Source organism: Gekko japonicus, unplaced genomic scaffold, assembly GCF_001447785.1.
Source record: "Gekko japonicus isolate JY-2015 unplaced genomic scaffold, Gekko_japonicus_V1.1 scaffold648, whole genome shotgun sequence".
Taxonomy (NCBI): Eukaryota; Metazoa; Chordata; class Lepidosauria; order Squamata; family Gekkonidae; genus Gekko; species Gekko japonicus.
In genome coordinates, this window is record NW_015169193.1 from 35,228 (window position 1) to 49,139 (window position 13,912).

At 40.6% G+C, this 13,912-nt stretch overlaps 1 protein-coding gene across 2 annotated transcripts in view; it reads right to left on the bottom strand.

Annotated features, from left to right (window-relative positions):
- Positions 1-1,456: 1,456 nt before the first annotated feature.
- Positions 1,457-13,912, bottom strand: part of NEDD1 (neural precursor cell expressed, developmentally down-regulated 1) — a 33,948-nt gene continuing 21,492 nt past the window's right edge. For both annotated transcript variants that reach the window (XM_015416277.1, XM_015416278.1), the window contains exons 9-15: positions 12,358-12,489; positions 9,928-9,975; positions 9,461-9,687; positions 6,872-7,019; positions 5,702-5,858; positions 4,191-4,257; positions 1,457-3,636 (exon numbers count right to left, since the gene is read on the bottom strand). In XM_015416277.1, coding sequence (XP_015271763.1) covers positions 3,532-3,636; positions 4,191-4,257; positions 5,702-5,858; positions 6,872-7,019; positions 9,461-9,687; positions 9,928-9,975; positions 12,358-12,489 — 884 coding nt within the window. In that variant the 3' untranslated portion in view covers positions 1,457-3,531. The remainder of the gene's footprint in view (positions 3,637-4,190; positions 4,258-5,701; positions 5,859-6,871; positions 7,020-9,460; positions 9,688-9,927; positions 9,976-12,357; positions 12,490-13,912) is intronic.

Sequence of the window (13,912 nt, forward strand, 5' to 3'; positions counted from 1 at the left end):
AGCACATTTTGAAAGTCTGATTTTGATCATGCAAAAAGCAAACGAGCATATCACACAAGTTCCCTTGTATGTAGTAGGAGGCTGAAATTGAACAATGTTTTGCATACTGAAATGCGGGGTACAGGTGGCAGCCAAGTACTGTTTTGACATGTGTTATTCAAGTGTTTTGCATCCTCTGCCAAAATAATCTTCATTCTCGGTGTGAGAAGCTAAAGCAGATTCATGCACTTAAATCCCTTTCCTTTCACAATCCCCCACAGGCAACAGTGTCATATAGTCATTTTCTATTCCTGAATTTTGGAAACACCCATTTAGTAGCTGTTTCAGATGGCTGCCGTGCTGGCCTGCAGGAAGAACAGCTAGATTCGAGTCCAGTTGCCCCTTAGATGAAGGTATCTGATGAAGGGAGTCTTGACTCTCGAAAACTCATACCCTGAAAATCTTGTTGGTCTCTAAGGTGCTGCTGGGTTTGAATCTAGCTGATGAATTTACTACAACTCCCATATGAAGCAGCCACATGATTACTGAATAGTTTCCATTATGTTTTTATCCCACCCTTCTTCGAGGGATCTCAGGGCAAGAGTGCACTCTTTACCTCTTCTCTATGATCACAACCGCCCTTGCAGGTAGATTAGGCTGAGCATATATGACTGGCTCACTGCAACCTTCACGTGAGGGGGGATTTTGAAGCTGAGCCCTCCAGATCCTAGTTCGTCACTGAGATATTGCTTTAATAGCATAAGGAGAATTCAGATGGTTCTCATTGAAAATATTCCCTACAGTTTTAAGAATGGGAAGCCCAACTAGTTTTCATCAGATGCTATTTCACTAGAGTTGCTATACTGATCTGTTAGGTACCTCCACCTGCCAACCCAAATGCAGAAGCAACCCTAGAGTCTGGTAGAGGAAACAAACATCCCCACTATCTTATTACACAAAAGAAAATCAATGATTTCAATGTTTTGCTTTTGAAAAGGGAATTTTATTTTACAATTCAAACCAATGGCAGGATCAGGTATGTCAGAAACTTGTGGGGCAATTTTTTTTCTGGTGGGGCTGAAGTTCTCAGTGCAGAAAGAAAAACCAATTAGCCAATAGAAAGCTGTTACCAGGATAGATCTCTAAATTGCAAGCTGTCAACCACTTTAAATGACAGTTCTCAGCTGCTGCAAGTGAATCACTTCTGCCAGCCAAGCAGCAGTTCTGATAACAAGCTGGGAGGTGGGGGTGATGACTTCTATAAGAAAGCTAACACTTAGGCAGAAAGACTCTCTTAAAGGAGACCAGTTTCTTGACACAGAGTTAGAAGGGATCCTAGAGGTTACCTACTCCAACTCCTTTGCTAAGTGTGGGAATTAGTCAGCTACAGTACCCCACTCTGCTTAAAGGAGCCCATGCCTTTAAAAATGTTTTTAAATGATTGAAAAAAGCATTTACAGGAGAAACTCTTGTGGGGCTGTGCCTTTAAGAAAGGGGTCAGAGCCCCCAAAAGCCCAGGCTTGGTCAGAAACCTGCAAATTCCCATCTTACTCGGCATGTTACAGCTATCTCTACAGATGAAATACCTTAGCATTCTTCTAATCTCACAGTTAAATCAATGCTAATTTATCTGAGCTTTAGACAGCCACCTGAATGATGGGTCCACTATTCAGAAAGTTCCCTAGAGCTCACATATACATGCCAGAGCTTTCCACTTTCTACCACCTAAAAACAGTTCCATGCACTACACAAATCACTATGGAAACTCAGACTTGTCAAGCATTGTGGGACTTCTGGGAGGAAATGAAGGAAGATGGATCCCCTGCACTCAGACAGCTGGCCATATAGGTTTCCAGAGCATGGCCTACACTGAGTGATTGTTAAAAGATTTAGCCCATTGTAAGCATTTTGTGGCCACTGTTTATTCAAGGACAATACCATAAGCTGCACTAAGATATTTTCCCCTTCAGTAATACCAAAGCAAACCATACAGCATTTTCTTTTAGTAACAGAACTTAAAACCAATAATGTTTGTTTATAAATTTAATTATCAATATTCTGCTATTTGTACAAAAAACATGTTATGTTGCAATGAAAGTGGCAACGCAGTCTTTCACTCATGTTATGTTACCCTCTGATGGTTAAGAGACGACAGCAAGTTGTGGGCTGCATATTTTTGTGCTTATTCAAATGGCTAGAAGAGATTAAAAGCTAATAACATGATCCAAACCTAAAGTCTTTTCCTCATTGTGATGCTGCTGATTAGCCATGTGAGGAAGCTGAGTATTAGAAATGATTAGAGGTCTCTATCTAGATTCTTCCCTGAGGCAAAAACTTCAATGATTGGAAAGCTGTTTCTTAGGTTAGATTCATAAAAATTTCTCAAAATATGTTTTTCCAGTCAGTTTGAGGGATAGTTTCAAATGAAATCTAGAGTCTTAAATAGTTCAAAACATAATCTAAGCCTAGGCTAACCTCTCTTCCCTTTTTACAAAGCTTTGTCTATTATCTGAACAAGCTGCACATGGATATCTGCCTCAAGGGAAACCATTGAGTGTCGATTCATAATGGGGAAAAAATAGTCCAGTAAAGCCCGATAAAGTCAACAACAGCATTTACAGCAGTAATGGTTTATGTCCATTACTTACAAAATGCAGTTAAAAAGGAAAATATGGCAAGACAAACTTTATCAATTTGGTATTCCACTTTGACAAGAGACATAAACCAGTCATAAAGGGGTAGAAGACAATAAATACATCCTTTCAGACAGATTTGCGGGAAGGCAGTGATGCTTATGTTTTTCAACTTGGCTTCGGTGAATACTCCCATGGAAGACAACCACGTTTCTGCCAGAAGAACATCTTGAGAATCATACTGAAACCCATTAATATGATAATATTATTAGCCAAGTATATTTACTCAAAAGATACCAAAGTCCAAATTCTATTTATTAACTCTAAGTTAATCAGTGTGCCATTAAATTATGTACTTATGCAGACTAATATGTAACTCAGTTGTAACAAAAAAAATTCCTAAAATTGCACTCTGTACTTACAAAGCAACATAGGAAAAAGTCAGTGGCAAAGAGCATCCCTCCTGTCAGGCCAGACATAAGAGTGTTTTCCAGCCAAAAAGAATACATGACTCTTAGAAAGACTTCACCACAAAAATAGATGACATTTTGAAAAAAAATTATCAGGAAATGGGGAAGGTAGATAAATTTTTATAGAAAATACATTTCCTGTTCAGTTTCCCATTAATAAAAAGGCACTTCGTATACAGCTAAAATTCTGGTTAACAACGTTGCTCCTGTTAGATACTTTTATACAACCAATGTATTTCAAGTTTACCAATGAAAATACTGATACAAAACATTAGTGCATATTTTTTTCTGTATTAATCTGTTACCTAGTATCTTTTCTACCATTTTTAAAAGTTCCTTAATGCTGAGTAAAATTTACAGTAATTCAGTGTTGACCAGATGACAGTACGATCCCTCATCAAGCACAATGATCGAGTTCAGCTAATTTTCCTGGCATGAAGAGGGACTTGTCAGAAGTGGGCCTGCAGTCTCTTATTTTCTTCACGTAATCTCTCAATTTCAGTTACTAAGCTTTCATTTATAGAGTATCTTTCAAGTAAGGCATGCATTTCATTCTAGAAAGAAAAAAGGAACAGAAAAATTATTATTATTAGAGGAAAAACCTTACAATTCCCAGATCTGGTTGTTTGCATTTTTCACTGAAATCCCAGCCCAAGCATCAAGATGGTCAGAAGTTACAGTAATTCCTGCACAGAAAGAAAATCTATACAGCTTTTGTAAATGCACTGTCCCCCACTGTAGGATGGCTGAACTACTGTCTCAACCACTAGTTTTCCCCTTCACCCTATATACCCTTTATTGCTCTCTTATTTCAAACAAAGCTATCTTGCACCTGCATAAGAACCAGACAGAATAGTCAATTTCAGACAGCTCAAAGGGGACCTTCAGTTTTCTTTAGCCTGAAATGATACAATCTTAGCAAACAGATTATTGCTTCTTATTGTTCTTCTGAGATCTCTAGAAAACCAAGCTATGCAATACATAGGAAAGATTTTTATTCAAATGACTGAGCTGAGTCACATACAATACATGGCGAATTTTTTTATTTAAATGACTGAGCTGAGTCACATACCACAACACCCCTACTACTTTACATTTTTATACATACCAGCTGTGTATGAAACTGCTTGATCATCTCCACTTGCAGATTCACAATGTCGCGATGACAAGCTTCCCTAAGGAAGCAAACAAAAATACATTTTACAATACAGGCTTCACATCATGAACCCACAGGTGCCCCTGTAAGTTTTTACTCTTTGGTTGATCAAGTTTGCTCAATTAGGAGACAACCCAAACCTCTGTTTTCAATCTACTACTGTGGCTGTGAAACGAGCTTTCAAGGATGGATGAAAATTGTCAGAACCATATTCAAAAGAGAGTTCCTGGACTAGCTTACATCCTGAATTGAATAGTGCTGAATTATGCTAGAATCACAGATGTATTACACAAAATGTTTTTGTTAAGAAAGGATAGAAAAAAATATCACAAAGATCTCGCTTTGTGAGAACAGAAGTAGTGTTTATCACAAGCAAAAATCTGATCTGTTTTACTTAAAACACTGGCCACTCTGCTTTCCTGGAGCAGAAACAAAGAATGCTGGAAAGCAGGACATGTCCACTTTTTAAAATCTAACCCTGATGTGGGGCTGCTAGTCCTTTTTCTAGTAACCCTATGATTTTTTTTAGGCTTATCAGAACTGCAGAGGTCCACACAACACTAGTAAGGACTCAGCTGCCATCAAGCACTTTAGAGGGAAAGTTTATCTGATGATTCACAGATTGTCACTGCAGGATACAACACAACACCCCTGATTCTTCACCTGCCCTGCTCCCTGCCTCCTCTACCCACCTACCCTGGGGTAACATTTAAAAGTTCTTACTTTGAATGTAGCCATCAGAAATAGGAGCATCTCTGTCCTCACCAGCAGGAGATGGAGTGGGGTTGTGACTCTGCAGTACATGAGTGTTACCATGAAGGAGGTAAACATCGTGCCCTGCAGAGGCTGATTTTGGCCACATGCCTCCTACTCAAGGGATAGGATGCTGTGGTTCCTACACTTAGACTGCTAAAACCAGTGTGAGCAGAGGGGCACATTCTGCACAAGCTTCAGTATGTCCCATCTCTGAAAAAGCCCTCCCTGGTTGGTAACTTCAAAATTAACATAATTGGGGATCTGGATCTGTGGTGGCTCCAACAAATCTTCCTTAACAATATAACAAAAACAAACTGTATCTGGCACAAGAACTTCCACATGAAGCTCTGAGTGCACGTACCACTGCAATTCTGGAGTTTTACAGGGGCATCTTCTAAAGGCAGCACTCCCTGACTATGAAGACAGCAAGTTCAGTATATTAGACTGCAATACAGAAGGCTGCTAAGTCCATGCAAGTGAACTGGAAAAGAATACAACACACTTTAGTAGTAAGTGAGCTATTCAAATTGAAATGTTTGCCACCTGCTCCAGTGTCTGCTTCTTTTATAATGGCACTTATAAGAGAACTGCACCACTACAGTAGCATTCTAAAGGTTTATAAATCCTGCACTGACTGATGCCAAGTTAAAGCTCAAAGTAATAAGCTGATTAAAATATAGTCAAAATGTCCATTCAACATTATTTACCTGAAATCCTCCAGAGTTTCTTGTATCATATTCTGAATAAAATGAATTTGAACTGATGATAAAGGTGCATTCAATCTGCCGCTTCCAATAGTATCTACTATTTTTTCAGACAGTGAATTCGCAACTCCTGCAGCTACTGTAGAAGTTATCTTTGGACCTATGTAAGTAAGGAAAGAAGAACACAGGGCAAGAAAAGGGAACCTGACAACTAGTACATAAACAGGTATCAGGGGCACACCAAAGCACTCAGTCAAGTGATTTCAACTCATCTGGATTTGCCAAGTGATGAAGAACAGTAGCTTCTATCCAATAATATATCCCTAGAATGCTACTTTCCTTGCATTCCTCTCTGCTCCTTAAGCCCCTTATGACTTCCAGAAAGGTAATTCCTGTGTGGAGAAATAGCTCCATGGTTTAGGGGAGCTGCAGGAAGAAGGGAAAGAAAGTGAAACTGCCTTCTACTATGTTGTGTCAGCACAGTTGCACTCACACAAAAGGAATGAAGGGCAATCTTACCCCTTTCCTCCACTTCACTGTAGCCCAGTAACCCTCTGCTGTTCCTCCATATGGACCCTGCATCCCTAGGAATGATCTTCCAGAGATCATCTGAATGGGCTGCAGAAGCAGAAAGGAAGAACCACCTAGATACAGTTATCTGGTGCCTACTTTATTTCTTTCGGGCGTCAGGCCAAGAACATTCAGTTAATTTAAAAAAAAATTATACTCCATTTAAGTCAAGGGTTGCAGAGTCTGGCTGGAAAGCACATGGAAGCTGAGCAAATGTGGCTTTACTCTGTGCCTGAATGAGAGAATCCTGGAAACTCTTGTGCATGCAGCCTTCAGTTCCATGATAGCAGGAACCCAAGATAGAATATGATTATTATATGACACACAAAATTATAGTGTAAAAGATTAGTTAACTGGCACCCAACTCAGCAACTCGGATGGGCACCAGCCCACTCCCTCAGCAGCAAGCGGGGGAAAGTTTTGCTAACCAGCAACCCCAATTCACCAGGGATCTTCCCCCCACCCCCAACTATGGACATTGCATACCATATTTATTAGCCATCTTGGAAACTCCTTGAACTGACACTCGGGATATAAGTACTTTATATAAACAAAGAAAGTCATTGGCTAGCTTACTTTGACAAAAAGTAGTATTTAACTTACTTGCTGAGGTAGTACCATTCATGGGTGATTCGTATGTCAGTTGTCCCTGAATGTTCTTACTAAATCTCTCTCTGGAATCAGAACTCTTGACTATATTGACCAGTGGGGGACTACTTAGACTTCCAGAATCAGCACTCGAGGAGCTCAACTTGTAAGAGGAGAAAAATCCTCAGTAACTAATAGCTAGAACCCAGTATTTTTAAAAAAAAAAGAATGGGGAAAGGGAGAAATCAAGACAGCACAACTTGTTACAGACAGACTGTCACTGAGCTCACAAAAAGATGCACCCCACTAGCCTACTGAAAGAATAAAAGATACAGCCTGTCATGTGTTGGAACTCTTCAGGCATTCAAACCCACACTACTGGTAATAGCATGCATTCTGCTTATATTGTCATTAAAACCCTTTATACAAAAGTCTATAGCGCTCCTAGATGCAGTATAAATGTAATCATCTGAATGTTATACACACAACATAATCTCTCTTTAAAGTGACAAATGAGTCCATACGAGGGGTGTACAAAAGAATCAGTATTTTTCAGCTTCAGGTATACTGACTCTGAAAAATATCGGTATTTCCCGATATTCCCAAATCCCAATACTGGTATGGTATTCATATTTATTAGTTATTAAATTTCTGAATCACCCCATCCCTGCGTACACAAGAGCTCTGGGCAATCTACAACAGGATAAAACATACAAAAATACAAATTAAAATCAACAATCAATTTGGGAAATACTCAGGTTTGCCCATTTTTTCCGGCTCCATTATACTCTATGGGGACCATTATAGTTAATGGTCTCCATAGGCTATAATGGACAACCGATCTGGGGGTAACTGGGGCTTGGGGAGGGGCTGTTTTTTGAGGTAGAGGCACCAAATTTGCAGCATAGTTGTTGGTGCTTCTCCTAAAAAAAACCCCAAACCCAAGTTTCAAAAACATTGGACCAGAGGGTCCAAATCTATGGGCCCAAGAGGAAGGTGCCCCAATCCACCGTTGTTTCCAATGGAGGTGGGAAAAGGAATTTAAATGGATCGCTGTCCCTTTAAATGCTTTCTCCAAGCTGTGCAACTCCGCAGCGCGTGAACTCCAAAGGCATTTTAAAGTGCTTGGAGACCCTTTAAATGCAACTATCCAACAGACCCGAAAAATCTGGAAAATATTTTTGGATAGCCAGATAAGTAGCCTACTGGCTAACTGGCTGAAAAAATACCCTCAAAATACCAATAAGGTATTTTTGGATATTTTTTCTGCTCGGTTTATGCTGATTGCACACTCCTAGTCTATCCTGGTTTGAAGGAGAGCACAGCTAAAAAAAATTGAGCTTCAAGTTTCATGTGAAAGTTTGCAACATCAATGCAGCCAAGATTTTAAAATCAAACAGCAAAGTAAATGGCACAAAACTCAAAGCGCGTTTCTCTGCTTCTTCCAATCATTTCAGGGTGAATACAATGCAGACTGAATTGTGCAATACTCCCAAAGCACAAAGCTTCAGAAAATGTTGTAGTTTCTGAGCTAACCCACACAGACCAGCTCTGAGTACTGGAAGCAGCAGAGCTCTGGGAAGCTCTCTGACCCCATTAAGCTATTGTTTCAGCAGAATCCCTTTATGCACCCTCTGTAAACACTCCCCCCCCCCCACAGGCTTGTAGGAAGAGCCTGGGTGGGGCTGTTACCAGTCACATAAGCTACAGGAAGTGCAGAGAGCATATAAAAAGGATACTCTAAACTTCAGTTGAATTGAGTGTGGAGCTTCCTTAAGACTGATCTGACCAGGTAAGGTTCCTTGGTCCATTGCTTAGATATACAGCTCTACAGTCTTAAAATACAAAAATTCCACACTGATTTCCACAAGGCATGTGGCTGGCCACCAGTACTGGATACTTTGACCAGATCCAGCAGGGCTTTTCCTCATGTTCTTATCCTAGGATAACTACAGATTGAGAGCCAAGTATTTATCAAATACAACAACATTCTACATACTGAGAGGTAAGAAAAGAAAACTCCTTGTTAGGCAGCATGATTAGGCTTTGGTTATCAGTGGGCCAACACGGGTATCCTCATCTCCTATGGTTAAGAAATAACATCACATGCCACTCCAGGTACCTCCTTGCAATGAGTTCATCCACCTGCCCATTCCCTCATTTTCACGACTCATTATAGTCAGCATTCAATTTATACCCCGCCCTCCCCACCCTGAACCTGTCTTGGCAGGGAGGGCAGGGTATAAATTGAATAAATAAATAAATAATCTACACAAGTATTTTTGCTAACCATATCAGTGCCAAAGCGCTGCTTGGAAGCATGCTTCCAGCTATGGTTGCAAACTGTATTTTTGTGCTAAACATTGGTAGTACAAACACCTAGGGCAGGTGTAACGCTGACTATAGCTAGCTGTGCAAGTGAAAGGAAGGGCAGAATGTATAGGCAAGGAAGAAAAAGCTGAATGGTAACTTGGGGTTAGAACATCAGGACATGCTACATCTGTAGCACCCCTGCATTCCACTGGTATGCGGCAAAAACCAGACAAAGAAAACAAAAACCAGGACAGATGTTATGAGTCACTCACAGTAAGCACCATAAGGTACCTGTTTCAAGTGTTCTCTCAACTCCTGTCTTCCAAGATTTGATTTCCTAGCATCAAGATCCAGATTTGGATTCTCATCCTCCTCTTTAATAGGTGAGCCAACAAACACATTAAGTGGACTAGAATGTACTATTTGCGAGGCAGACCCTGCTGGGATTTTTCTTGAAGGAAATGTGTTGAATTGAGAAAGAAAATCCAAACTTGAAAGGTAAGACTGAAAATCCAAACCTGGAAGACAAATGAAAAAACACATATTTCTTGCAATGCTAATATACAAGATACTCTTAGAAAACAAATTTAACATGCACAGCACATTAATTATTATAAAAAAGCTTTCCTTTAAGCAATCTGACTTACTGCTACTCCCTGATCACATTTCAAGCTGCAGCATACCTGTTTAGCATCAGGCTGGCTCCACTGAGCTACTATTACTGCTTCAATAAAAAGTATATTACAAGAAGTGCTTACCGTCACCCTTTCCTGAAGCATCTTCACTTGTTTTACAAGCTGCAACATCTACAAGAAATCAAAACAATAAAACACACTGTAAAAGAAAGATAACCTATGTAGGTAGAACTTGAAATCATAGTTTTACATGTTTTGGGGGGAGGCATTGGGTTTTAGCCCTTTGCTGTTCAAGTTTTTAAACCGAGAAGGTAAAGCCTAGGGACTTCATCATTTTAAGTAACAATTCTGTATGCACGAGGGACACTGTTACTAGGACATGAAGTGTAGAACTGAGAACCAAAATATAATTATTTTGAAAGTGCACACTAGGGGGGGGGGAATTAAAGTGTTTAGAGCATAAACAGACAATGTGCTGTATCCTTTTCCCCCATTGGTAAAACAGGATGAAGGAACCCCTTTTGAGGATGTGCCGGGATCATGGAACCCAGGTGGACCAAAACCACATGGAATGGATGCTTCAGTAAGGAGGGGAGGGAGGTGAGAGAGGGCAAAAGCTGATACGTTGTATTTTTTTATACACTTTATACACAAAAGACCTGAACAACCAGAGACCTTTCTAGCCATACTGAGGCCGACTGTTATCTTCTTATTCCCAGCTCAGCAAACAAACCTGGTCCTGTCCTGTGCAACACTGTCACTTCACATAACCACATAACCACACAATGAGGGTGCTGAAAAGTCTCCACAGCCATTCATGTTCCTGGCTAGGTACCTGAGGATGCTGGAGATCAGAGTGGAGAATCCCTGCCAGAACATGGTTTACACATTCTTATTCTCAAGGAATGTCAAATTTTAGAAAGACAGGCTGTGTCATTTTAATATAAAGAAGGACTCGAGAGTTATTGTGCTGCCACATGAGATGCAGGGCTGGCTTGCTGCATTCATTCAAAATTTTGAAGCGGTGTCTGAGGTTATTAGGAGATGACTGAGCTCTCACTGACAGTGCACACATCACATTCTGACAGAGGCCACATGCTAGAGATGCTGCTGGAAGCAGATCTTTCCACACTTCCCCTTCTCCCAGCCACCTTCTGTGAGCCCCCAAGAGGCAATGCTGATAGAGTTGGGTGGGCAACTGACAAATGCAAATGCAGGCTGGGAGCAGCAGTGAAAAAGGGCAAGGTCTGGCAAGGTCACCCGCCCTCCCCTATTCCATCAGTAAAAAAATCCATAGGCAAGAACCCAACGCCTTCTCAGTAGATAGCATGAGAAAGAAAGCTTGTTTCAAGTTAGAGGAAGTATGTAGGGAGTTGGAACGGAGCTGCAAACAAGCAGATTTCACAAGCCGTACGCAGCTCACAAGGAGAAAGACTTTACAATAATCTCTTGCTAGTGGGAGAGACGGAGAGAGTGCAGACACACATTAGGCTGCTGCGTTCATGACTGGTTCTATGCTGCCTGCTTTCAGGAGATTAAAACCCTGAAGAAAAAGCTGTGTGCACAGCCCAATATGGTGACCATGTGGCAGCAATATGGCAGCAGCACTGATACCTTGGCTGAGAAGCTCCTGGGATCCATGGAAGTCCTGGAAGCTGGCAGAAGGGTTGAGGATGAGGGAGGGACACCCACCCACCCACCCCACCCCCCAGGTCATTAGCTGCAAGGCTCAAAAACATTCGCAACTCAACACTTAATGCATCGTTGGGTAGAAAGTAAGGCATATGGCTGATAGCACTGCCTTTATATTGGGGGATATTTTCTTAGGCTCGTTTACAGCTGGCATTTCCTCAATCCCTACAGGGACTGTTCTTCACAGGTGGTATTTTGGCATTAATACAGAAAATGAAGAAAATGGCAGCAGCAGGAAGATTTACAATGCTCCCATGAGTTCTGCTAACAATGTGAAATTCAGCAGTTAATATCTGGGAGAAATTCTAAGACTGCTTCCAAATTTTGTGGCTTCTTAAATAAAAGCAGCAAAATGAGTTTTTCTAAAATGTTAAAAGTGTCACCAGCATTCTGGCTCTCTCAACAGTTCTCTCCACTTAAAAAGCTTCTCAGAATAGCTCTTTCATATAAAGCATCTTAAAAATATGAAAGGGTTCCCTACCAGCGCACCACTTTAGAGCTGTGTACACATCTTGCCTGATTCAGAGCTGCCAGAAGAGTTCCCAGGTGACCTTTCTCCCACACAACCACATCCTAAGAGTTGCCTTCCATGAATCTGACTGGGGCAAATCATCTCTATTGTTCACGTGGGTGCACATCTGTGCAGAAATGATCTTGTGCATCTAACAATGAAAAAGACCTTCAAGGCTATTGCCTTCTAAATCAAGAAAAAGATGATAATGCTTCAATATACACTCCACGCTGTTAGAAACATTGTAAGTATTCCATAGCTTAAATGTAGGGTGCAACAGAAGACTGTGCTAAGACTATGGAAAAGGTTCTCACTAGTAACTGCGAAGTCTCTATGCAGATACTACTTACCATCTCGAAGGGGAGAAAACAAGTCACCTAAACTATTTCTCCCCACATCTTCAAAATTAGTTAGATTAGAAGTATTCCCTTGATCAATTTCTTTGGAAGGAATTACATCCAAACTGCTGCTGCGAGGAACTCCTAGAAAAAAGGAACACATCCATTTTCTTGAATAAATGTCTTGTTTTAACAGCAATGCCTTTTTTTCAAAAATTGTTTTAGATTATCAGCACTAGCCACTTCTGCAAACAAAATAACTTCTGTAAATTGAAGAATCCTACAACAAAGATAATGACACAATTCAACACCTATCAGGCGTACATATGAGAAAAAGAATATCTTTAAAGGCTACAAATGTTTACTTGGAAATAAATCCTACTGAAACCAATGAGAAATTCTTCTCAACAAACATGGTTTAGATTGGAATGCAAACAAGAGTTACTGCTTTTACAAATATCAATTTGAAAATAGATAAAAATGAAAACCTTGTTATGGCAATCACATCAGTAATGTAGGCAATAAGAATTACTGATGATCATCATCCACATTCCCAGAACTACTACAAAACTAATCTTCCTTAATTTTATTTACTTCATTTATGCCCCACATTCCCCTCCAGTGCAGACCCAAGGTGGCATTCAACATTCTGCCCTTCTCCATTTTATCCCCACAACCACTCTGTGAGGAGGGCTGGGCTGAGAGAGTGACGGAACCAAGGTCACTCAGCAAGTTTCCATGGCAGAGTAGGGATTCTAAACTGGGTCTCCTAGTCTGGCACTACACCGCACAAGCTCTAAACCTAGCAGTAAGTACTAGTAAGGGATGTTTCATTGTGTCGGATACAACCCCCCCCCCCCATCTTTCCCCATAAAGAAGTGAAAATGCACATGTTGAAGCTTTTTCTATAATTCAAGACACATTAACCTGATTACTTCAATTTAGTAAGAAAGCTTTGGGTAAATTTGTCACATAACTTGTATTTTTGTTGTTGTTCAGTCGCACAGTCGAGTCCGATTCTTCGCGACCCCATGGACAAGATCTCGCCAGGCCCTTCTGTTTTCCACCGTCCTCTGAAGTTTGCTCAATTTCATATTCGTTGCATCTATGACACTGTCTAACCATCTCATCCTTTGCCGTCCCCGTCTTCTTTGACCTTCAATCTTTCCCAGCATCAGGGTCTTCTCCAGTGAGTGCTCCCTTCTCATTTGGTGGCCAAAGTATTTGAGCTTCAGTTTCATTATCTGAAACTTGTATACTTGTATACACATTACGAAAAGGCCAGAGCATTCAGGCTGAGTGACAACATTAAAGGTTGTTCCACAAATATTGTTTTGTAACTGAAAATAGTACCGGCCCCAGTTTTACCAGTGTTGGTAAAACTCCAGTTCCATAGAAAACCACCAATTAAGACAAGACGTTTTACAAGAAAATGTTCTGTATGGTAGGAACAAACTATCACTTCTTCTGTGGACTGAAGAGACACTTTGACCAACCATTCTAAATCAGCAGCTCTATATCCAGGAAGACAAAAGCAGGGTGTCAACACTAAAAGAAGGGCACAGGT